This window comes from Cannabis sativa, chromosome 3 (assembly GCF_029168945.1).
Source record: "Cannabis sativa cultivar Pink pepper isolate KNU-18-1 chromosome 3, ASM2916894v1, whole genome shotgun sequence".
Lineage (NCBI taxonomy): Eukaryota > Viridiplantae > Streptophyta > Magnoliopsida > Rosales > Cannabaceae > Cannabis > Cannabis sativa.
In genome coordinates, this window is record NC_083603.1 from 24,113,605 (window position 1) to 24,140,896 (window position 27,292).

Below are 27,292 nucleotides of genomic sequence, written 5' to 3' on the forward strand. Positions count from 1 at the left end.
TATATTAATGTGTTTTTTTTTAATAGAAGAATAAGAGCTTGATTGTGGAATCCAATCGTCTTAATATTATTTATGCTCTTAAAAATAAAACGCTACAATACTTCTTAGTTCTTACTTAGGGTATCATTGTTAGAAAAATATTATTATCATCTAATGATTTTTTTGACATTACCATGCATCATTCTCCTAGAATAACTAATGAGGTGTTGTTCATTATTTATATTATTAGGATTGGAAGATAATAATCTTGTCTAGAGGTCAAGTATAATTTTTTGTGCTGAAATTCTTGTGTTGGCAATTGCCATTATTCAATAATGTTTATGACACTTTTTTTCTTCGTTCATTTTTTTGTTAAAATTTTTTTTATTGGTTTTGTTCTTATAGATTTTAGTAAGCTCAAGTATTTTTTAAAAATAAAAATAGATAAATGATTATCATCAAATATCAGTTCAAATATTAATGAGATTTATTTTATTTTTTATTGTATTATTTTATTATACATAAATAATATTTTATTATTTTATTAAATATAAATAAAAAGTCACCATGAATTTCTCATAAACCAAGAATTCAGTTATATAGGCACACTTTATATAGAATAGATATAATAATATAATAATAATATATATATACATTGTCTTTTAAATCGTAGTCATTTCTTCTTTTTTAAAGCAATTGTCAATCACTTAATAATATATATATATATATATGCATCATCTCAAAAAAAATATATTAATATATATATATATTAGCATAAATCAAAATACATATTAATATAAAATTAAAATAATTATTCTATTTATATTTCTAGGAAGTCATCATCAAAATTAACATTTCTAAAAATATATACAACTATAATAAAAGATTGTTTTGCTAAATAAATTATTGAACCTATATAAAAAAGATATAGTGATAAACAAATCTATACTCAGATCTAATTGAACCTTTTATCATCCACTATTTTTGCCTAATTGTCGATTCTTCAAAATTTTACTATAATAATGTAGAGACTCAACATAAAATATTTATCTCTTAAACTTTATCACTTTATTTGTTCACTTTCTCTTAACAACATATATTACATATATAATTATGGGTAACTATTTAATGGTTACATTTTTATTGTAACCATATGGTTACATTTTTCTTTAACCTGTAATAGCAGGTTACTAATAGGTAGACTTTCATTTTTTAGATTTAATTAATTATAATTAAATATTTTCTTAAAATATTTAATTAAATAGACATTCCTTTTTTAGAATTATTTAATTATAATTAACTATCTTAAAATAATTAATTAAGTATTTAAGAAGACCTCTTTTAGCAATTAATATTTATATTTATAAATCCTTACTTGAATTATTTTAATAATTAAGCCATTTAATTATAATATTTACAATAAAATTTATTTTTTTACAAAAATTAAACTTCTTTTGACACAAATTAAAATTCTCTTCTTATAATAAATTTTCAAATAATTAATTATTTTTAAAAGTTATTTAATTATTTTGTTACAATTATATGAACTAAGTATGAGGCCTCAAGCTAATCAATCGATAACAAGTGCAACCATTTTTTTTCTAAAAAATCCTTCAACTTATTTCATTTTTTACTTTTTAAATATTTAAATAAAAAAAATTAAATAATTAAGTTTAATAATTTAAAATTAAGATTACAAGAATAATAAAATTTAAATTATGAAATTATATGTGTATAATTTTAAGGGAAAAAAATAGAAAAATACAAAAAAGGAAAAAAAATTACAAAAATACTTTGGGCCGGCCCATTAAACATTTATACAGTCCACATACAAATATTTACAAAAATACCACATTCACTAAGCCTTCAGCTGTACAGAGCGAACCATGAAGGTGAAAATACCGCGATCATTTCAAAACCGCAAAACAACCAAAATGAAACCAAAACGATAAAAATACAACTATTAATTCTGGCGAAATCAACTGGAAAAGAAGACCTGCAATGATCTAAACAGAAAATGACGAAAAAAAAATCAGAAAAACTATGAAGAAACTGAAATTACACATTTGTTTTCTATTTTATTCGATCAAAATAACTCCCCCTTAATATCAAAATCTATATTCATGAAATGTAGATCTGTAACAAACAGATCTGGAGCTCCCACCAAATCCAAAACAATGTATGATGTGAAATTTTTTTAAAAAAAAACCTCATGAATAATACATCTACATTATATACAGTTGTATTTTGATTGATTACTGGTTTCCAATATATATATTTTTTTAGAAACACAATAAGAAGAGTAAATTCGAATTAAGGTACAACCAGTTACGTATAAGTCAGTTTATTTTTTGTTTTGGTTGCCTTATAGTTGCATTATCGTTTTATGTTAGTTTATATATTATGCAGGAATTTAATTTGACGGGGACTAAGAAATAATAGTTATACATAGTAAGTTTTGTGCAAAATAGTTGCATATTAGTTTTATAATGAAATAACATATGCAAGTAGCAAAACTATAATAAAACTACAAAACAACTGTATACAAACTAAAATACAGGAAAAACTCTTTGAACATCAACATCCATGATAAATCTCATTGTTACCCATTGATGATATAAAAATGGACAGGAAACAACTAGACAAAAAACATATTAAAAGAAAAATACATACAGAAGGTGTTTACACTATTAAAAAACTATGAAAAAACTATTACAAAATGAGAAATAATCAAATGAAGAAACTGAAATGAAAAACAATAAAACATCTCGAAAAACAAAAACAGAAAAAAAAAACAACAAAATAAAACAGAAATTAAGACTAAACAAACAAAAATGAAAAACTCATAAAAAGAACAAATAAATTAAACTAAAAAAATAGAAGCCCTAAAAAACTAAACAAAACTAAAAGAAATGTTAAAATGAAAAACCTAAAATAGTAAAATCGATAAACACAAAACACACTAATGTCAAATACGAAAAAAATTTCAAAAAGGGGGGAAACGAAAAAGAAACCGAAAACAAACCTGAGATCGAAGATCAGCTCCATCTTAATCATTTTTTGAGCATTATCTTGATGAATTTTTTCCTGGGCAGCAACCTTTGATTTTTTTTAGGAGGAGCTCGCTCACGTTTCGACAGTTGAGAAGCAAAATCGGAGTCATCGTCTTATTCCTATTAGCTACAGATTTCAATCCCATTTTAGAACTTTTCTTTGGCAAAGGGGGAGGAGAAGAGTTCAGCTATGGAGGTTTTATTTAAAAAAAAAAACTGAAAAGAAATTGAAAATAATAAAAAAAAAGGAAGAAGAGAAAAAGATAAGTGAATGATGTAAGGTGTGATTGATATAAGTCATCAATCAATGACGTGGCTGCATGCATGGAATTGATGTGTAAGTGGTATAATTGTAATAAAAGAAAGAGGAAAGGTAAAAATGATGATGTAAGCGTGTAGGGGTTTTTTTTGTAATAAATTGAATAAATTGGATTTTTGATGTAAAAATTTCTAATTTTAAATTATAAAAATTTTTGCTATAAAATTTTAAATAATTTAAGTATAAAAAAATAAATTGCTAAAAGATCCTTATATAGTAATAAATTGCAAAAAATTAATTAATAATTATAATTAATTTAATTTTAAAATATAATTAATCTTAATTAAAGTTTTATAAGGAAATAAATGATTAGGTTACTTTCAGGTTACAAGTTATTTATTATTTATTTTTATTTAATTTCCAAATTAATCACAACCATTTAATAGTAATCTAATGGCTTAAAAAAATGTAACCATAATGGTTACAATAAAAATGTAACTATTGAAACCTCTTCCATATAATTATTTATATATAGCATAAGTGATCTTCAAAATTGGTAAAAAATCACTCTTGTAATACGAACTAATATAATTACTTTGCCAAAAAAAAAAAAAACTAATATAGATGTAATTTATTTGCAGGTATGACTCAACTTTCTCTAGCCACAAAAAAAAAAAAAAAAAAAAAAAACTTATTACGAATTTAGGACAACTGATAGAGATCTTAAATGAGATGAAATTATTGTTCATATTTTTCATTTTTATGATCATTTATAAGGAACGAGTAAATGAAAAAAAAATATGAGTGGAACTTCTTTATGTAGGCATCAAATTCGTCAATTAAATTATTATAGAATGATTTATGAAAGTGACTTAGCATGCATAGAGAGTACTCGTATGGATAGAAGAACATTTACTGTTTTATGTCATCACCTCAAAACCACTAGAGGATTGAAGGGGAGTAAAAATAGAATCGTGAGACGTCATTTCGCACGTTCTGGTGAAACTGTTAGTAGACATTTCAATATGGTGTTAAATGCTTTGTTACGTCTTCATGGCGTATTGCTAAAAAAAACCTGTGGCAATTCGTGATGATTGCACTGATGAAAGGTGGAAATGGTTTAAGAATTGTTTAGGGGCTCTAGATGGGACATATATTAAAGTTAATGTCTTAGCTTTAGATAGGCCTAGATATCGAACCAGAAAGAACGAAATTGCTACTAATGTATTAGGAGTAGTTTCACAAGATATGCAATTTATTTATGTTTTGCCTGGATGGGAGGGTTCAGCTGCTGACTCTAGAGTTTTACAAGATGCTATAAACAGGAAAGGATTTAAAGTTCCACAAGGTGAAATTATTTTCTCTTTTGTTAGTTATTACTTATTGATACTCATCTTAAATAAGATTTCTCACAATTATATTTGATAAATTGTAGGATATTATTACTTATGTCATGCTGGGTATCCTAATGGTGAAGGTTTCTTGACACCTTATAGAGGACAGCGCTATCATTTAAATGATTGGACACACCCTCCAAATAGTTCTCGAGAATTTTTTAACATGAGACATTCATCTGCTAAGAATGTAGTTGAAAGAGCATTTGGGTTGTTGAAGGGAAGATGGGCAATTCTTAGAGGTCGATCATACTATCCTGTAAAAATTCAGTGTCGCATCATTCTAGCTTGTTGTCTTCTTCACAATTTGATTAGAAGAGAAATGCATATGGACCCTTTAGAGCACACAGATCATGATAATGGCAATGATAGTGACGAATATGGTGATTATGCAGATAATGATTGTTACACATATATTGAACCATCAGATGCTTGGACAGCTTGGAGGGATAATTTAGCTAGAGAAATGTTTGAACAATGGCAAGGAAATCGACGTTTATAAATCCTATTTAGATAGTTTTAAGTTTTATTATTAATTAAAACTTACTTTTTAAATGCTTCTTAATTTTTGTAAAGTTATATTTTTTTATTTACGATGAATTATTTTTTAGTTGATCAAGATATATGTTAATGTTTGTTAAAATATCTATTTTATTTTGTTTTATCTTTAATTCTTGATAATGATTTATTAACTTGTAGGAGATATCATGGAAGCCACTTCTCAATCGACGACAATTGGTGGAAAAAAACATCAATGGACTTCCATAGAAGATTTAAAGTTGGTGGAATGTTTGATAGAAATGTGTAACAGCGGAAAGTGGAAGACTGATAATGGTACATTCAAGCCTGGATATCTGCAACAACTTGAAAAAATGATGAATGACAGAATTCCAAATTCTAGAATTAAAGCACAGCCACACATTGACTCTCGTCTCAAGATATTGAAGAGACAATATACGGCAATTTCTGATATGTTGGGACCTTCTGCTAGTGGTTTTGGTTGGAGTGAGGAACTCAAATGTGTGGTAGCTGATAAAATTGTGTTTGATGAGTGGGTTAAGGTTAGTTACGATAGAAAAAATTTATTTCATTAATTGTTTAATTAATTATTCATTATTCTTTTTAGTTTAATGTTATATAATTTTGTAGAGTCATCGAACTGCAAAAGAATTATTAAACAAGCCATTTTCGTATTATAATGAACTGGCTATAGTATATGGAAAAGAGCGTGCTACTGGAGATGGTGTAATGGGATTCTCTGAAACACTTGATGAAATTGCAGAAGAGATAAATAATGGTTGGAATGATGACTATGATCCCTTTGATACACTTGATGAGATGAATGCTAATGCAAGCATGAATAGCAATATACCATCAAGTCAAACAGCTCAAAAGACTAAGAGAAAATCAAATAGTGGAGATCCATTGGTTAAACTACTTTCTAAGTCAGTGCAAGAATTTAGTACTATGCAAGCTTCTGCAAGTGATTCTATTAGAAAACTTGCTGATTGTTTTCAACATGAAGCTGATAGTGTTGCTAGGAGAATGAATCTATATGAAGAGATAAAAAAAGTTGATGGACTCACAAATTCGCAGCGACTTAAAATTGGAAAACTTCTAATTTCAAATCAACCCCACATCGATTACTTCTTCACTTTAGAAGAAGAATTTAAACTTGATTTCCTCTTAGGGATGTTAGAGTGAGTTTGATTTTCTCCTTGTTAGAGTGGGTTTTATTTTAGCTTTTTTTTTTTTTTTAATAAAAATACTTATTATTAATAAATGCAAAAAATGTAATTTTTTGACTTAAATATTTTAGATTATTTTCTTATTTATTAATAAATGCACGAAGTTTTGTTTTCATTTTACCTTTTTCTTAAAATTTATTTAATAATAACTTTTATCTATACTTATTCAATTACTATAATAATTTTACATAAATAAATATAAAAAATATTATATAAAAAAATATATGTGAATGATATTCATTTAATTTAATCTCAAATAAAATGACATCAAATTTATTAATTAATATATATAATTTTTTATGAATATTTATTTTATTTTATATTTAATTAACATAAAAGAGATATAATAGTTACTATTTTATTTTATTTAACTTTTCTACAATAATATATAAGATTCCTGTGCTCAACCAAACACTATAATCTAATTAACAGTAATCTAATTAGATATTCCCATGGATATAACCAAACACAGTAATAAGTTTACAGGTAATCATATTCTCCTTCATAATATTCCACTTAATCAGATTATTTTGAACCCCTTATACCAAACGCCCCTAGAGTTTTAATGAAACACGTTTTCAAATAAATAAAATAATAAAATAAAAAATAATTATTTATTAAATAATTTTTTTATAAAAAATAAAGTTTCAAACCACACTAGCTCGCACGAATATGTCAGTAAAATGAAGCGCACGCACGTGTAGTGGGTTCAATGTGTGTTTCGTCACTCATTCGCACAAAACTGGATATCTCTTAGGGCTCTATCTCAAGTGCCAAAGTTGCATTCTATATATTATTGTAAACAAGAGCTCATATTCCATGCAAGACTTTTTCTATTTCACACATACTAGGACACTCTCTTAATTTGTCAAAATTTCATCAACTTTGTAAAAAGTTTCAACAATCCCTCACTTGAATTTTTAAAAAATAATTCTATCTAACAGTATCATTCAGCAATAAGATTGAGCATAAACAAAGGTATCTTTCAATTTAAACCTTTGCGTAGTGAATATGATTTAAATTTTACTAGAGTGACCTGTAGTCTTTGACTCTATCTTTAATATCGTACCACACAATAGCCTTTTCAAGGGTGTAGTCAAAAGCTCGTGCGTTAATGACCATGCACGTCTATCCCAGTATAGTGAACGCTCTAGAAATTTCGCCCATTCATAAGAAGCAGTCCCACTCACACATTCACATAGGTGAGTCAATTAAGAGTACTCCTGTAGCTCGGTACTCTACTCCACTTGGAGTCTAGAACTCATTAAGAGCTTCTATTAACTCAGCCTTAAATCGCTTTAGGAATTCATGCTTCTCTTATCGAATAATTATAGCATAATCTCACTTTTATCACTTCATAACTTATTATTACCCGTTAAACCTATTTTTTAGGATCTCCAGTCTATAGGTTGGGTTTCCATTACGAGTGATTAATCAATCTAAGAGTAGTAGTCTCATTCCTTTCGATGTTTAAGGACTTTCTTTCTAGCTAAACCTTTTGTCAAAGGATCAGCCAAGTTATCATTAGTGCATACATGATCCACTCCAATAACTATTGTTGAGAGAATCTCTCTAAAAGTGATTTGCTTACGACGTATTTGTCGTCTCTTACCGTTGTAACAGCAGTTCTGAACTTTTGCAATAGCTGCAATACAATCGCAATGGATCAACATAGTTGGAATAAGTCTTTCCCATAAAGGAATCTCAACTAGCAGGCTTCTCAGCCAACCTCCTTCTTCACTAGCAATAGCTAGTGCAATTATTTCAGACTTCATTGTACATTGCGCCAAAATAGTATGTTTCTTAGACTTCCATCAAATAGCCATACCAACTACGCTAAGAATATAGCCAATTGTTGCCTTGGAGTCTCTGATAAAGTGCTTCAATTAGCATTACTGTACCCTTCAAGGACAGCTGGAAACTTTTGATAATGTAATCTAAGGTTTAAGATTCTTTTGTGGTATTTCATGATCCTTCCAATAGCATGCCAATGCTTTACACTAGGTCTACTAGTAAACATGTATAATAATCCACGACATAGGTAATGTCGGGTCTAGTGCAATTAGTGGCATATCAAAGACTTCTAATTATGCTTGCATATTCAAATTGTCTTACACCATCCTTAGTGCTGTTAAATAATTTTACGCTGAGATCATATGGTGTACAGACAAGTTTACAGTTCAAGTAAGTATCTTTCCTTAAGATCTTCTCAATGTAGTGAGATTGATCTAAAGAAATTCCCTTGTTAGACCTAGTGATTAGTATACCAGGGATCACATTTACTTCACCTAGATCTTTCATGTCAAAATTTTCACATAACACTGATTTCACATTGTTCATGACATGAATCTTTGATCCAAAAATCAGCAAGTCATCTACATATTAACATATAATAGTGCAAACACAATTTTCATATTTATAATAAATGCATTTGTCACTTTCATTTACTTTAAAACCTTGTGGGATGACAAGATTAACAAATTTCTCATGCCATTGCTTAGGTGCCTGTTTCAAACCATACAAGGATTTATCTAATTTACACACTTTATGTTCTTGACCAGGAACAAGAAAACCTTTAGGTTGGTCCATGTAACATCCCCGACTCAAGCCTCCATTGGCCCTTCCCCCACGAATTTAAGGCTCTTATACACGAGTACATCACTCTAGCTGCTTCCTGGATCGACGACTGGCCCTACAGACCAACACGAGTCTTTCCAGCGTGTTTTGTCCTCACTCACTCACTTCTTGGGAGAATTTCCCAAGAGGTCACCCATCTTGAAATTACCCTAGGTCAAGCACACTTAATTGTGGAGTTCTTTCGTGATGGGCTTCTAGAAAAGAAAATGCATCTTGTTGATATAGGTTCAATCCATTTAAGCATTCTTCAACTGTGTAGTCTCATACCTACATAGTTTCAGAATCATCACACTTGACCTTCCCCAAGTAGTGTGGGATTGCACAACTTACCCAGTGTGTCTCCTTACAGATCACGAGACTACTGACTATCACAATCACCCCCTTAGGGGTTCGACGTCCTCATCAACAACACTTCTAGCTAGGTCAAGGATCTGATACCATTTGTAACATCCCCGTTTCAAGCCTCCATTGGGCCTTCCCCTACGGATTTAAGACTCTTATACACGAGTACGTCACTCTGGCTGCTTCGTGGGTTGGCGACTGGCCCTACAGACCAACACGAGTCTTTCAAGCGTGCTTTGTCCTCACTTGCCCGCTTCTTGGGAAAACTTCCCAAGAGGTCACCCATCTTGAATTTAAAATTATCCTAGGCCAAGCATGCTTAACTGTGAAGTTCTTTTGTGTTGGGCTACTAGAAAAGAAGATGCATCTTGTTGATATAGGTAGTACCAATCAATCCATTTAAGTCATTTTCAATTGTGTAGTCCCATACCTACACAATCACAGAATCATCACACTTGACCTTCCCTAGGCAGTGTGAGATTGCACAACTTACCCGGTATTTCTCCTTACAAATCACGGGACTACTGACTGTCATAGTCCATGTAAATCTCTTCTTCTAATTCACCATTCAAAAACACAATTTTAACTTCCATTTAGTGCACAATAAGATTATAAATAGCACCAAGAGAAATAAGCACACGAATAGATATAATTCTAGTAATAGGTGAATATGTATCAAAGAAAGCTACGTTTTCTCTTTGTCTAAACCCTTTGGCAACAAGACGTCTCCTGTACTTTTCAACAGTACCATTGGGTCTCAATTTCTTTTTAAGAATCCACTTACAACCCGGTAGTAACACAAATAAATGCCAAGTTCCATTTGACTCAAGAGAGTCCATTTCACCATTAATATCTTTATTCAACAAATTAACATCTAGTGAAATCAAAGCTTCTTGGAGGTTAATGAAAAAATATTAATGAAACTGTAGTTTTTCTAAATAGTGAAGAGAGTAATATTTACTTTGAGTATTCTTCTATTAGGATCTTGAAACATCATCTTAAGTTCTTGTTATTTCGTTGACGAGTTCTTACTGTCAACAGTATTTTATCCTTCAAACACTTAGCTACTTGTATATAATATTTCAGGAAACTAATATAATTACAAAAATGAACGTTCAATCATTTAACGCCTCTAGCTAAGCTCAAAGGGAACTATTGTTTCACTTTTAATAACACATGAAAGCTATAGATGTGCATATCTATGATTAACACTTACACTTAATTGCACTATTGAGTTACCAAGATATAAGTATAGGCTAGTCCTATGAGCACGCTGGTAACGAACAAGTCAAAGAACTCGTGCAATAGAATTAAGTTGGAGCTTAACCATCTCACGATTGAGATAAAATGATCTATGACCAAATAAGTGACATTGACTTAGAAAATATATAATAAAAAGTTTATGATATATTTTCCACTCTCAGTACCGCTCTAGTTTGATGTATAGCCAATACATCCGATCCTGGATTACTTTACTAATACCCTGGAAAAGGCATTCTCCTTATCTAAGTGTAAGCGAACCTCATCACTGATTATCACATTAATGTAAATCGAGTGCACTGATAAATTGTGGGACTAAATAATTTGAAACATATGATCATAATTACTTTTCACTGTGATGACATCACTGCAATTGTGAATAACTATATGTTCAAGATGTAATAAAACTTATATATTAAACTGATAATCACGTAATAAACACGTGAACAAAGCATATGACAATGTCAAGATATGATTTATGATCTTTATTGAAAGTAAATAAAATTACAATGAAATTGAATTTTACTTAGGGCATGAATCCCAACAGAAGGAACATCTTAAAATTGTTGTAAAGACTTCTACTGAAAATAAAACAGGAACAATGTTACAGTTATGAAAATTCTAGTATGCAAGTACACGTAGTCAAAATAAATAAATAAATTCCCACGAAGACGGCAGTTAATTACCAAACAAATAAATTCCTAAATTCTATTTTGCGACAACAATAATAACAAAGAAGGTTTAAATTCTAATGAAAAGAAAACAAATAATTAAAATGCAATTAATAATGATCAGAGCTTAGGGTGATTAATTTCAGCTGAATCTACTTTCTATGGTTTAATATAATTTAATTCTAATTTTAAATTTTCATGTGATAGCAGATTTACTAAAGAAACTTATATTTGGGTTAGGACATATAAATCTCAACCTATATGAAAACTTTCTGCATTTCTGTGATAAATTTAAACATATAGAAGGCATTAAACATGAAAATCTTAAATGCTACACAGATCATACATATACTCTTGTCCAATAATGAAATTGGTGTCTATTTCACTATAGCCAAATCAATACTCCTTAGATTTTTCATTAAAATCATAAACAATTAACTAGTGACAAGACAGTTAAAAGAAATTAAATAGGAATGACATAGATGCACATAGAAAATAGGAAAGAACTAAATCATATTAAAATCATAATAAAGTGTCAAACAATCTCCATTAACAACCCTAATTAAAAGTCTAGCTGCTCATAGTCATTGTAAACAATTGATAACAATTAATTTAGAGCATAAAAATAAAGTAGAAGAAAGAACTCATAGAAAAAATAATGTGAAAAGTCTCTAAAGCTGCCTTCTGCCTCTAATTTTTGTCTCTCAAAAATATTGTTCTCAAAAAGTATCAAAAGGTCCCTTTTATTCTCAAAATTAGGGTTTGAAAATCCTGATTTTGTCTAAAACACCATAGCGGGCCGCGACATTGGTCCTTCATGCCGCAGGTCCTGAAGGAGGTTTTTGGGCAGCGAGCTTCTTGGTGCAATGATTGATAATATTTTGGCCATAACTCTTTCAATATTACTTAGAATTGAACGATTCAATATGTTTTGAAAAGATAAAAGAGATATCTAGAACTTTTATTCACAATACTTTTCCTAGAAATGAACGAATTATAGTAATAATGGGCTTAAAGCTTCAGACTTGATTTTCAATCACAAATAAAGCATGTTGAGCATCCAAAACTTAGAATCTTACACACCATCATATCTTAGAACTCCAAATTCCATAATGAATTCAAAAAATTCATTTCATTTAACATTTTTCTTCTCATTTTCAATTTATATTATGAATTTTACCATTTAAACTTTAAACAAGTAGAAAACAAGCGTAATTTTGCACTAAAATAAATATAATCAATTGAAACACACCTCTAAAACACTTTATAAAATGCATCCAAGCTACCCAATAAAACTCCCCCTAACTTAACCTTTACTCCTTCTTGAGTAAAGATCGACACTAAAATGAAAATAAATGAACAAAGATAAATAAATTAGGCCTTAACTTTTAATCACACCACACTACCATCACTTGCAAGACTCAATTGTTGCAAAACCAGATTTTCAATCCAATTACTCCAACAACAAACTTTAGCACTCAAAATAGAAGAAAATATATAACTCATAAATGCCAAATAAAAATAGGAAATCACTATACATGCTCAACTCAATCCAAACAATTTCACCAACAAATTATCAATAAGCTTGCATCATTTAACTTTCTCTACTAATGTCAACAACAAAAGCTTTGAAATCAAAAAGACTTTAACATGTTTTAATGTTTAGGATTGGGTAAAGGTAGATGGAAAATATCATTTAGGCTTACCTATATCATAAGCCTAAATGAGATAACCTTTCTTGATAACCTTGCAACAATCCTTTTTTTTGGTAAAACTAAATTGCAAAATGTATATGTATCTATATATATTTTCGATTAGTTTCAAGTAATTTTATTTCATGAAAGTCTCTCATAAATATCTTTTATTCCTCACATATCCTACCCCAAGTTTTCTAAATTACAATCATTCTCCAAGCTTGTGCTAAGCTTATGGCATAGATAGGGACAAGAAAAGATAATAATGAAGTCATTTTTAGCTCATAATATGTCTTGAAAAAAGAATAACAACCCAAGGCACAACAAGGTAAACTAGGGAAAATCATGTAAGGGTAAGTTTGAAAGGTAAAAATGTTCCAAAAATTGCCTAAATCATCTTTCACAACTTATATCATTAAGGATTTTGCCTCAAAGGGCAAACAATGCAAGTTCTATCCAATTTAACTCAACAAACCTCGAACCCTAGTCAAGCATCAAATTATAATTATCAACATTTACAAATCATAATCAATTTTCCATCAAGCATTAAAATTAAGAAAAAGAACAATTAGACCAAGCACATGGTTATTAACAAGTTTCATCAAATGAATAACAACAGATAGTATTTTTCAATCACTAAGGCTTACCAAGACACTAACACAAAACTTAAAGAAACACAATTAAATCACAACCTAAAAAAAATTTTAAGTCCACCCCTCAAACGTGATTGTTGCATTGTCCCTAATGTGACACCAAAGAATATAGAAGAGAACTTACCTAGGGTGCCTCTCAAGAGTGCTGTCATTAACATCATATAGCCAGATGCTAATTTTCTTTAGAAAACTTCAACTAGGATCAAGTCCACCTGTTGCATCCGATATGGCCCTCCTGCCAAATGAACAAATGAATAAAATTTCCCTCCAATGTTCCTAATGTCAAAGCTATCCACAAGACTAGCTTCACCTTCATAATTTCAACACATTAGACTTTTCATACGACCCTGAACAGTTTGAAATCGTTCTTTGAGCTTCCCTTTCTTCTTCTTAACAATCCTTTACCATATCCACTCAATAATAGGTAGGGATTTCAGTTGCGACAAAGACATTAAAAGTCATTTCCTTATTTTTAACTCGCAAGCTTAACTTTCTCTTTTGTACATCAATTAGAGCTCTTCCCGTTGCTAAGAATGGTCTTCCCGAAATTGTGAGAATGTTTTCATCTTCCTCCATGTCATGAATTAAGAAATCAACGAGGAGAATGAATTTACCAACCTTCACCAAGACATCTTTAATTATACTTCGAGGGTGAGCAATTGAGCAATCTGCCATTTTTAAAGACATTCTTGTAGGGCGAGCTTCTCCCAGTTTTAGCCTTCATAAAATAGATAGAGGCATTAGATTGATGCTTGCCCCAATGTCACATAGGGTTTTTGTCTCAAGTGAACCCCTATCAATCAAGGAACATCGAAACTACCTGAATCCTTAAGCTTGGGCGGTAAGTTCTTCTGTAAGATTGTATTGCAGTCCTTAGTAAGAGCCACTATCTCATATTCCTCCAACTTCCTCTTATTGGCCAAAATATCCTTGATGAACTTAAAGTAAGTTGACATTTTCTTAAGTGCCACTACAAAGGGAATGTCAATGTGCAATTTCTTAAATATTTCAAGGAATTTTCAAAACTACTTGTCAAGGTTGTTCTTGCGGAGCCTTTGAAGATACAAGATTTTAATGTGGTGGTCTATGCTCACTAGTGGTGCCTTGTATTCCTCTGACAGATCATCAGCAAACTACTTACCTCTAGCCTTCTTCTTGTGTGTCTATACCTATTGATCCTGATCCTCTTTAACTACTTGCTACTCTTCTCGTGGGCCCTCATATTTCTTCCCACGCCTCAAGGAAATTGCTTGACATTGCTCATTTGGGTTTACCTTCGTAGTGCTAGGATAATTACCTTTGGTGCAGTTGGCCATTTGAGCAGCCAATTTCCCCATTTGACTCTCCAAGGATATGATAAAAGCCTTAGTTCCATCCATTTATTTTAGTGGGAGATCAAACTGAACATTGGAACTCTCACCAAACATTTGTTTTTGTTGAGTGGGCTGTTAAGTTTGGGGGGGGGGGGGTTGTTGTCACTGTTGTTACATGTATCTTTGTTGATAAAACCTTTGTTGCTAACGATTCCCTTCAGGATAATTTCAATTTTGAGGATAGTTTACAATGGCTTGAGTTTCTTGTACGGGGGCCCACATCTCACTTGTTGTGCTTCTTGTACATGGGATGTCATCAACTCAATCAAGGTTTCAACTTGAGCAATTAGTTTCGTGATTGCATTAATCTCATGCAACCCATCCACTTTCTTTGAATTGCTCCTTTCACTAGGCCACTGCTGATTTATTCATGGCCATCTCTTCTAAAAGCTCGTATGCCTCGTTGGCACTTTTTCTCATGAATGCCTCACTAGCTGCGACATCAATGAGCATGCGAGTAGTAGCTCACAACCCATTGTAAAAATTATGGACCAGCATCTAATTTTGAATTCCATGGTGACGACACTTTCTGATCAAATCTTTGAATCTCTCCCAAGCATCATAGAGAGACTCATTGTCAAGTTGATAAAAACTATTGATCTCTCCCCTCAACTTGGCTACTTTTGCTGGAGGAAAGAATTTTGAGAGAAACTTCACTGCAAGTTCATTCCAAGTGTTGATTAAGTTAGGTGGAACCAACTCTTGACTCGTTCCCTTAGTGAGAATGGGAATAATCTCAAGTGAATGGTATTGTCACTAACTCCATTCATCTTAAATTTCTCACAAAGCTCCATGAAGTTAGCTAAATGCATGTTTAGGTCCTCCGAAGGAAGTCCCCCAAACTGGACTGTTGACAGAACCATTGGAAGAATGGCTGGCTTGATTTCAAAGTTATTTGCATCAACATCGGATGGCCTTATACAAGATTGGACCTCTGTCATTGCGCGTAGAAGATAACCCCTCTGGCTTATGTCAGGTGAAATATGGGCATTATCTTGATCCATTGCACCCCCATTTCTTCTAATTCAACTCCTCTAGAAGGAACTCTTTTTGACCTCTTGTTTCTTCTATTCTGTCTATAAGTCTTCTCTATTTCAGGATCAACAAGCACGCTGGCATTTGGTCCTTGACATCGCATTAACTAGTTGTTCCTGAAAAGAAAAAGATTGACACAAATAGAGTTAGTAAAAGGTGAAAAGAAAATCAAATTAGAATAAAATTTAATTATTTTGATATTAACTAAAAACAGTCCCCAAAAACGATGCTAAAAACTTGTTATGAAAATTCTATTACGCAAGTATACGTAGTCGAATCAAGTAATATATTGATAAGTAAAATATAGTTCCTACAAAAACTGTAGTTAATTACCAAAAAATTAAATTCCTAAATTTTATTTGGTGACAATAATAATAATAAAGAAGGTTTAAATTCTAATGAAAAGAAAAAAAAATAATTAAAAATTATTAACAATGATCAGAGCTTAGGGTGATTAATTTCAATTGAATTTACTTTCTATAGATTATAATTTAATTGTAATTTCTGATTTTCATGTGATACTGGATTTACTAAAGAAACTTATATTCAGGTTAGGACATATAGATCTCAACCTATATGCAAAATTTCTACATTCCGTGATAAATTTAAATATATAGAAGGCATTACGCATAAAAATCCTAAATGTTACATCGACCATAGGTACTCTCGTCCAATATCAAAATCTGTGTCTATTTTACTTTAGCAAAATCAATATTCACTTCTTAAATTTTGCATTGAAGTTATAAACAATTAATTAGTGATCAAACAACTAAAAAAATTAAATACAAATGAAATGAAATAGATGTACATGGAAAATTAGGGAAGAACTTATTCATATTAAAACTATAATAAAATGTCAAATAATCTCCACTAACAACCCTATTTAAAGTATAACTACTCAGAATCATTGTAAAAAATTGATAACAACTAATTAAGAACATGAAAAATAAAGTAGAACAAAGAACTCATCGAAAAAAATAATATTGAAAGTGTCCAGAGTTGCTTTATGCCTCTACTTTTCGTCTCTCAACAATGTTATTCTCAAAAAGTGTCAAAAAGGTCCCTTTAAATCTTAATATTAGGGTTTAAGAACCCTAATTTTTTCCAAAACACCATAGAGGGCCGCGACATTAGCCCTCCATGCCGTGGCTCTTAAAGGAGGATTTCGGTCAGCGAGCTTCCTAGTGCAATGACTGATAATGTTTTGGCCATAATTCTTTCAATATTGCTCAAAATTAAACGATTCAAGATGTTTCATAAAGCTGAAAGAGAGATCTAGAACTTTTATTCTTAATATTTTTCCTAAAAGTTAACACACCATAGTCAAAAATTTGCTTGAAGCTTCGGACTTGATTTTCGATCACAAACAGAGTGTGTTGATCATCCAAAACTTAGATTCTTTCTCATCATTAAACCTTAGAACTCCAAATTCCATAATAAATTCATCATATTCATCTAATTTAACATGCTTCTTCTCATTTTCAATTCATATTATGAATTTTACCATTTAAACCGGAAAAAGTAGAAAATAAGAGTAATTCTTCACAAAATGAATATAATCAATTGAAACACACCTCTAAAACACTATATAAAATGCACCTAAACTAGCCTATCAAGTACCAAATGAAATTTCTAGGTTTAGTCGCAGATTATGTCGCTTTCTTTAAGACGGTCGCAATACTACCCATGAATGTGCACATCAAAAATTACCAGTCGTCCCCAGGATAAAACAGCCTAATCGTATACTGCATTGGATCTCCACTACACAGTTGAGAACCGTCGAATACACTCTCACAATATGATATGGCAGATGAATTTTTTTTTCTTTTTGTAAGAAAACTGTGTTTGTATTTTTTTTAGTATGAAAAGATGTATATCTCTCATCAGTTTAATCGCATTATATAGAAGAATGAATTGGGAAAATATAATAGGAAGACGACCGTTATTTGATATAAGTAAAAATGAAAAGTATGATGGCTAGAATGGAGTTTATTGAACTACATATAACGGTTAAAATTGAGTATAGTGATTGGGACCAAAAATATTACCGATTTGATATAACTAAAGATGAAAAGTATGATGGTATATATTATAGATCAAAATAAATTTGTTTGCATACAAAACACTGATACATACCAAAAAAAAAAAAGTAAAAAGTTTATTGAAGTTAGCTAAACCAGTAAAAAAAGTTTGTCAAACGGCTAAGCTATTTCCTTTTTTATGCTTGTGGATCCATTTACATGGTTGGTTGCTATCGCTTAAAGTTTGGTTCCTTTTACAAGAGCTTTATCTTTAGTAGCAAAGAAAAATGAATCAAATGGAGGGATTTGGCCTTTTTTTATTATTTTATTCATCAACATATTATAGTTCCAATCTACTTTCGGAATGGCATCACATGATGTTAATGCTGCTAACACAATCATTATAAGATTAAAAAACAATTGTAGCCAATAAGAAATGGCTCACTGACTTAAGGACCAATGGCGCAATTTTGTTCACAATTTTCTATTTTGAAATAAAATACTAACGTTATAATCATGGAAAAGATAAACGACAATGAAAGAACCATAACATTATTGAGCAATACAATTGTCTCTCTACCCAATTTCTTACACGTTTCAACTTATCTATGGCTCAAAATCCTTCCCCAATGAAGTGGGGGAATGATAGGTTGGTTACATGCAATTATAGAGCTTTCGCCTAAATTTGGAACATCTGTTTTTAAGCATTTACTCTACGTTTTACACATGGATTCAATGAATACCATCAAATGGGCTCTCAATGATAACTATCTTCCCATTTGCATTGATATTTTTCCCAAAATCTTCCTATATAAAGACCCTCATTTCATTCCAAACTTAAATCATAAGTGTAAAAATCTTTTGTTATTAACAAAACCCCTTTAGAAATATCTTGTGGGATTCTCATCTTAATCTCTCTTCTTTCTAAAGACAGAAGGAGGAAGAGAGAAAACCAATTCACCATCCCATTCAATTCTATAATCATCCATACTACTTTTTTTTGTTCAAGGGAACTAAGCTCTTTTTTGTCTTGTTTTCTTACAAGCTCAAAGTAAAAAATGGTTAAGGAAAGAAGGAACTTGAGTTCTTGGCTTGAGGTGGCTCCTGCCCTCATTATTTACCCTCAAAAGACTTCTAACTCCCCTGGTTTGGAGACCATTGCCGAAGAGAGTGAAGAATTTGACGACGAATCTGATATTGGATACTTTTCTTCTCCAACTCTCAACTTTGAATCTTTGAAAATGAAGAGTTGTTCACGTTTTTAAATAAATAATTTGGATATAAAAGTAAGGTGGTTTTATATTTTTTTGTTGTGATGCACAAATTAGTGGTGTTAGAAGAATATGTTGAATGTACTTGATCAACAAGCCTATATTGTAAATTTTGTAAGTAGTTGTCTTTTTTGTTTTTGTTGGTATGTCAAATGTTTGAGTCCACTATTTTTCAATGAAAATATTTGAAAAGAAAATCTTCTAATACTAATTAATAAGATGTATTTTTTTTTTCTTCCTATATTTATGTTAGTCTTGCAAATTCTCTCTCACACACACTCTCTTAAGATTATTTTATGGAATGGAAAATAAAATATTGTTCTTCCTTATGTTTAACACCTTTTTCTTCTTTCATTTTTTATTTGAAAACACTATTCAGTCTTCATAGGCTTCATATTTCTACAAACTTCTTACTCTCATATTAATAACCAAATCAATAGTGATTTTATTCATTTCATTTAGATTTAATTGTAATATGCTATGAATGTGAAATATATCAATTAAACAAATATAAATTTGGAATTTTTATTTTACAGAGATTCAAAATCGCTTGATCCCCTGTCGATAAAAATCAACTATCTTCATCATTATATTCTTTTCTAGTGTCTCAAAAATTTGAATTATAATTTTCAAAAATATCATTTTTTATGTTTTATTTACAATTTTACGATTTAAAATTTTTATTTACAAAAATACACTTTTAATGTTATAATATTATAAAATTACACTTTGCTCAACAAAAATTAAGAAAATAACTAAACAACAACTAGAAATCAACATCATGACAACTATAAATAAAAATAAACTGTAAAATAATCAGAAAAATAACCTCATGACAACTATAATAAAACTATAAATAAATTATAAAACAACCAAAATAAGTATTTTTACTGAAGAGGTATTTTTGTAAATAAAAAATTTCAAAGTGTAAAAATAAAAAAATTCTATGTTGAAGTATTTTTGTAATTTTTTTTAAAAAAATTTATGTCTATTTTGTAAGTTTTTCTTTATTTGTTTTTTTGAAAGTTCAAAATTGAAATAGAATGGTAATCCAATAGGATTAGTGTTATATTTTCAAAATTAATTCTTTAAATGATTGATTAGTATGATGTTTACTTGTTAGGAATTTTATGAAGGCTAATTATGCATTTGGAGCCATTTTGAAGGGGTTTAATACATTTTGGTGAACAATAGTGGAAGACGGAGAGCTTGGTTTGACAAGTCTGTACGTAATTACTAATTTTAACTACCTTAGATGTAAAGTTGGACTTGTAGCTCAACATAAAGTTTTTAGATCTCATTCTCAACTTTCTGTAGCATCTTGAATCGTCCAATTCTGAATTGTATTGAAGGAGTTATTGCTAAAATACTAATCGAAGCACGCATCGCAAATTTCTAAGGAACCACTGCCCTGACGACACTTAAGCGTTGTTGGGGCGGCCAGAGGACGTATGATGTCCGCACAGGTTGCAAAAAATTAATTTTTTAGTTATATGGTACTAAATCAGGTACGCAGCAGAAGAGTTTCATATTATCTGATTATCATTGTACCATAGCCCAATGGATCTCCATATGTGTGTACATTAAATTAAAACATAAATATAAGTTTAGAATATATACATTTTGAAGACTATCAGGGTATCCTCAAAATTTCTTGCATGTCGTATCCCTTAATCAATATGATGAAGATGAGTCAATTGGACTCACACCAGTATTTTTTAAATCTATCCACCACCAACACGGAATAGTATGGGCTATTATAATAAAGTATATAGTGTGTTCTTGTTGAGTTCTCAACAAATGAGCAAGAACGATTGAGAGAAAAATAATATCTTTCTTTTCCTCTACCTTTTTCGAAAATAATATCAAAGGGTGGCTGCAATGGGAAGCCATGGCTGTATCCTTGAAAGCTATAAGCAGGTGGCTGTCAAAGGCAAGATGCAATGGCTTCAAAAAGAAGGTGTTTGCTGCTGCCACAACAACCTTAGTTTACATGATTTGGTGCACCCGAAACAACATTTTTTGGAATGGAGAGATAGGAAATTGTGATAGAGTTGTGTGCAAAGTTAAAGATGTCATTAATGTTGGAGTTTATTTTACCAGGATCTTAGATCTACTCACAAGTATGTTGTTTAACACCCTAAATAAGAACTTTCTAAAACGATAATTAAACACATATAAAGTTAAGAAAACCTTACATTGGTCGCAGCGGAATAATGTCTCCTTCCACTCAAATCTCTAACACTTGTATCCTTTCTGTCGCAGAGTATTATCAAGATCTGAGCCCGAATGTCCTTCTCTATGTGTGTCATCCTTCACAGTCTTCCAATCTATGATTGAGGTACCACTTGCTGTGTGTGGGCACTACTCTATCACTAAGGTTTCAAAATTGTGAAGAGGATAAGAGAGAGAGAGAGAGGTAGGGTCGGCTATAGAGAGAGAAAGTAGAAGGCTCAGTTTTTCTGAAAAAAGCAATCTGAAGAAAACTTGTTGAAAAAAAAAAAAAAACTTATTTTTGACCGAGCCATCACTTTTTATTTAAAGACAACTACTAGGTTTAGGTTAGTAATTATTTGGCATTAAAATAATGAAAATATTAATTGGAAAAAGCTTCTCAAGTGGCCGGCCATAGGTGTTACTGGGCCTTACTTGGATTTTGCAGTTTTCACAATTTTTATTTCTATTTTCTCTAAAACGCCAATTTTCAAATTCTAACCATTTGAATGCCAAAACTAATTATTTAATAACTAAAATAGATTATTAAATAATATTGTCATTTAATATAATTATTAATTAGACATATAGAGTCTCTTAATTAATAAACAAACCTAGAATCTCTTTTCTTTACAATTTCACCCCTGCTTAGTGAAAATTCATAAATTAGACATAGTCTAACTTTAGAATTATAATTGATTAATTACAAATCAACTATTGAGTCTTACAAGCAGCATGGTCTAACTAGAATGGGGACCATGGATCTATATGCTGAGCTTCCAATAAGTGAACCGAATTTACTAAGTAAATCCCTACTTATTAATTCCTCGTTGAATCCACTCTTAGAACTTAGAATTGCACTCTTAGACTTATATAGAGCATTCTATATGTTTCACGATATAGGTATGCTATCTCATTTAACCATTGTTATAATCTTAATGTGATCAAAGATCCTCTACATAGATGATTTACATCGAGATGGGATAAATTTACCGTTTTCACCCCTCAATGTATTTGGCCCGTTAAAACACTTAGCTACCTGTAAATGATGTTTCAGTGATCTAAGAATTAGTCACTGAAACAAGAGCTCATCCATTTACTTCTATTTAACTAAGCTCGAAACGAATCATCACTTGACTTCTATACATCAGTAGAAGCTATAGATTCCATATTTATGTTCACCACTCCCACTCAATCATACTATCATGTTCCCAAAATATACGTATCACCCTGACCCAAAAGTAGGCTTAACTAATAAATCAAAGAACATGAATAGCACTCCTGAGTTGAGCCTAAGCATATTAGGATTTAGATTCTTTTAATTTAAGATCAACTACTGATATTGACTTGGAAAGATATAACGGTAAGTTTCTAATGTCTTAACTAAGTTCAATATCGGTCGAGTCCAATGTATACTCCATACATTCGAAACTAGTATACTTTACCAATGTCCTTGAAAGAACATAACACTTACTCCAAGTGTAAGTACACATCATCGCTGATTATCACATCAGTGTAAATCCAAAACACTGATGAAACAGGGACTTAGTCTTTTGAATCATATAATCACAGTCACATTCCACTGTGTTGACAATACTGTAATTGTGAATAAATATATGTTCTGGACTTAACAGATTTTGTGTATATATATATTAAACATATTAAACCATAAGTATGAAAAATTCATGCAAACATAAATCACTTCAAATTTCTTATATTGATAACTAATCAGATTGTAAAGGGTTTTATTTAGGGCACAAAACCCTACAAACTCCCACCTGCACTAACATAAAACAAACTGTGCATTTTAATCAATCTGTTGTCTTGATCTTCAGATCAAGTGTAGTATATTTGAATCCACCCAAACTTCTGGAAACAAGTTCATAAGAACATTTATGAAACATCCTTTACTATATGCTTTACTCATCAAGGGATACTGAAATCCTTACTGCTTATTAAGTACATCTGAACAAACAGAAGACATATCTCTCATATTTTAAAATTTGGAATTGAGATAATATGGTGTAGAATTTTCTTCAGTAAAATAACTTTCTGGTAATTTCGAATTTACAAAGTTATATATAAATCTTCTCTGGTAAAGCTTGAATTATTATAGAATAACTCCTCCACCCCTAGAGTAACCACCATCTCAGAATCTTGAATGAGTTGGGGTAGTTATAAGGATAACTGATATACAGTTCCTTAATATCTAACATATAGATCACTTTCATAAATCTTTCTTGAATATCTCCTAACGTTCCTTATTTGATTACATCTTAGATAGCTCCTACTCAATAGTAGATGTCTGGTTAAATAATACTTTTAACCTTTTATTGTTTGGAGGGTTATTTAGTTGTGACTTATTGTATTAGTCTGAAACTATAAGTTTCTTTTAAGACTTAAATCATCAACATAGCAGACTAGTATTTGAAGTGAAAAATACTTGCTAGAGGTTGAGTAATCAAATTAAGATACCATAAAATATTATGAGGATTAAGAATCTTGGCTCAAGCCATTCGAATAGACTATGCAAGAATTCTTTTGTCTTACAGTGTTAAATGCGTTCAACGAATAACCATCCATAGGGGGACGAAGTCTAGCGTCTCGAGGTTATATTGAAAACATTTAACTTTTGTAAGACCAACAATGGAGATCGAATATCTTATTAATAATCAAGCTCATTATTTAAAGTGAGTTGTATTTTCTTTGATTCTCTTTATTTATTCTATTTATTTTAAATATATATTTATTTAATTAAAATTTTCAATTTAGAATGAAAAATTCTAAATATAAATTTTAATTTAATATTTATAAATTTTACTTAGATGGATATGAAAATAACATGAATTATTTCCATCTTAGTAATAATTTCCAATAAATATTTAGAAAAATATTCAATTTAAGTTGTTACAAAATTAATTTAAATTAATTTACAACTCAAATTTAATTTTCTATAAATATATATTGCATTTCGAAAAATTAAAGTATTTAAGAATACAATTTTCGAAATTGCATATTAAAATAAAAAATAAATCCTGAAAAAATTATTCTAATTTAATGTTGGCCCAAAATTAATTAATAAAATTAATTTACAACAAAAAATATAATTTTCCTATTTAATTAAATATATAAGAAAAATTTCAAATATTTAAGTATGATGATGAAAATCAACTTAAATATTAATTTTCTATTTAATTAAATACACTAGAAAAATACTTCAAGCAAAAATATCATCTATCTAGATTTTCCTTTGACTAATTAATTCAATTTCTAATAATATACTTTAATTCAATTTATTTTAAATTAATCAATAAATGAAAAAGTCATTGATTTAAGCTGATCCAAGAATTAATTAAAATAAATAATTAATTTACAACTTAATCTATTTTTCAAATAAAATTCGAAATTCCAGCATTTAAGAAATGCAATTTTGAAATTTGATTAATAAAATAAAGAAAAAATATATTTTGAAAATTATTTAAATTTAGTTGAAAAAATAAATTTCAACTAAAAATAATTTTCTATTTAATTAAGTGTCATGGAAAAGAAATATTTAAGTATCATGATGAAAATCAACTTAGATATTTAATTTTCAAATTAATTAAATGTATTAAATTCAAGAAATAAATAATTAAGTGTAGAGAAGGCTTAATTATTAATCTCTAGTTTAATACTAGGAAAAAATAAATTGTACCAAAATTAATTATTTAAATAATTAATTTCACAATGTATAATATTTTCCTATTTAATATTAGAAATAATAAGTAGTCTAGAAATAACTATCTAGAAAATATCTTATTTGACTAAGTATCTTTTCCATAAAATTTGAAAAAATATCTAATTTAAGTTGTATTAGAAAAAATCTAGAACTTAAATATTTTCAAATTTAAATTTAATTAAATATCAAAAATTAAGTTGTAACCACTTAATTTAAAAATATTCCATTTTAAGTTAATATTCAAAAAGATATTAACTTGAAAAATATCTAAAGAATCTTAATAACCAATGCCTAAAATTCCTCAACTTAATTTTGAAATTTTAAATCCAAAAGATATTCAGATTTAAGTTGGTTAGTTGTAAATAACTAAATATCAACTTAAATAGGAATATTTAATGAAAAATTTAAATTAAGCTCCAGAAAGAATCTAGATGGTTATAATTCTATATTTAATTAAATACAAGAAAATACATATAGTTTAGCTTAGAATAAAGAATTCTTGAAACTATAATTTTCTTAAATTAATTTCAAAATAAATGAAATTAATTATGTTGCTAATCAATTTTATTAGGTTAAACTAGTTTAATTAACCTAGTACAGTTATTCAAATCAGGCAAATGGGCCTTCACAATTGGGGTGGTTCATGTGAGGGGGTGCTGGGTTCAGTATGTCGTACCCACTTCTATGACTCCCAACTCTCACACAAGGCCCAAAAGAGAGGAATTTAACCTTAAAATGAACAACTGTTATTAATTGAATAGGCCCAAAAACTAAATGGGCCTAAATAAATTCTATCAAGAACTATGATAATTTATTTTAGCAACAACAACCTATATGCATCTATAATGAAATTAAACACATAGGCTCACACAGGCACACTTTGGATGGGTCCTATCATGTTGCTAGGTCATACACAGATGAAAGAAGATTGTAAATATACCTGTTACAAATTATTAACTTGACCAAGGGAGCCATCAAATCAATAGATCTGGCAAAAGGTAACCATGGCTATTTGCAATCAAGTAATAATAGGTTTTGAAAACTTACAAACAAGCTAAAACACATACTCCTGCAACAAGGTTAGCTGGATAGTTTGATGTAGGATTTATTTAACTTTAAATTAAATTATTAATTTCAAAATAAATAATTAATTAAAAAAAATATAATTTTCGAAAATTTAAAAAAAAAATTAATAAAAATTCGAAATTAAATTAAAAAAATTTGAATTTAAAATTAAACCTACAATTTTGAAAAATTAGGTTTCAACCAACCTAAATATCATTTCAAAAATTTGCTAACTACTTTTAAAATTTAAATGTTATTTTATAAATAAAAAATTAAAAAAGATAAATGAATATCTTTTTCAGATTTTAAATGTAACTTAAATAAATAAAATAACAAAATTTAAAAGTTAGCAAAATATCTTACATCTTTTTAAAATTACATGATTATAGTTATCTTATTTTAAATTTAAATAAGGTCAAATTATTTAAAAAAAATATTTAATTAATTCAAAATGATAATTAGAATTGAATTAGGAATAGTAATAGTATAAATACAGAACTACACAAAAAATCGGAAGTTAATTCCATGAAAAAGCATGAAAAAACGAAGAAAAACGAAAAAATTGTGAGCTGTACGGACAGTTTTCGCGATCGCAGGAAAATTTCAGCACAGCTCCGATTTTTCCGAATATTCAAAAAATCATAACTAATTCAAATTAAATCGAAATTGAGTTCTCTAAAAAAGTAACTTGCTTAATTTCTTCCATACTATCCAATAAAAATAATTCCAGAAACAGAATCACAATTATTTTTCACGAAAATTCACAAACATCAATCAATCATCAAATAACACTCAATACAACATGATACCATCCAAAAACGAACAAACAATCGTTTTAAAGTCCAAATTTCTTGCAAGTAAATCAATTACCATGGCTATGAGGCCAGTTGTTGGAAATTATTTTA

General features: G+C 29.6%; 2 protein-coding genes and 1 non-coding gene across 3 annotated transcripts; 2 read left to right on the forward strand and 1 right to left on the reverse strand.

Annotated features, from left to right (window-relative positions):
- Nucleotides 1-15,411: 15,411 nt before the first annotated feature.
- Nucleotides 15,412-16,067, reverse strand: LOC133035996 (uncharacterized). Its single transcript, XM_061112459.1, has 2 exons — nucleotides 15,764-16,067; nucleotides 15,412-15,497 (listed from the first exon to the last, which is right to left on the reverse strand). The coding sequence occupies exons 1-2, from the start codon at nucleotides 16,065-16,067 to the stop codon at nucleotides 15,412-15,414; spliced, it is 390 nt and encodes a 129-aa protein (XP_060968442.1).
- Nucleotides 15,572-15,678, forward strand: LOC115711792 (small nucleolar RNA R71). Its single transcript, XR_004010666.2, has one exon. It is a non-coding gene; the product is annotated as a small nucleolar RNA R71 (small nucleolar RNA).
- A 2,883-nt stretch (nucleotides 16,068-18,950) lies between the features above and the next one.
- Nucleotides 18,951-19,587, forward strand: LOC115710243 (uncharacterized). The gene has a single exon (XM_030638591.2). It carries the CDS (start codon nucleotides 19,178-19,180, stop codon nucleotides 19,382-19,384), a length of 207 nt encoding a protein of 68 aa, XP_030494451.1. The 5' UTR covers nucleotides 18,951-19,177; the 3' UTR covers nucleotides 19,385-19,587.
- The last annotated feature ends 7,705 nt before the right edge of the window (nucleotides 19,588-27,292 follow it).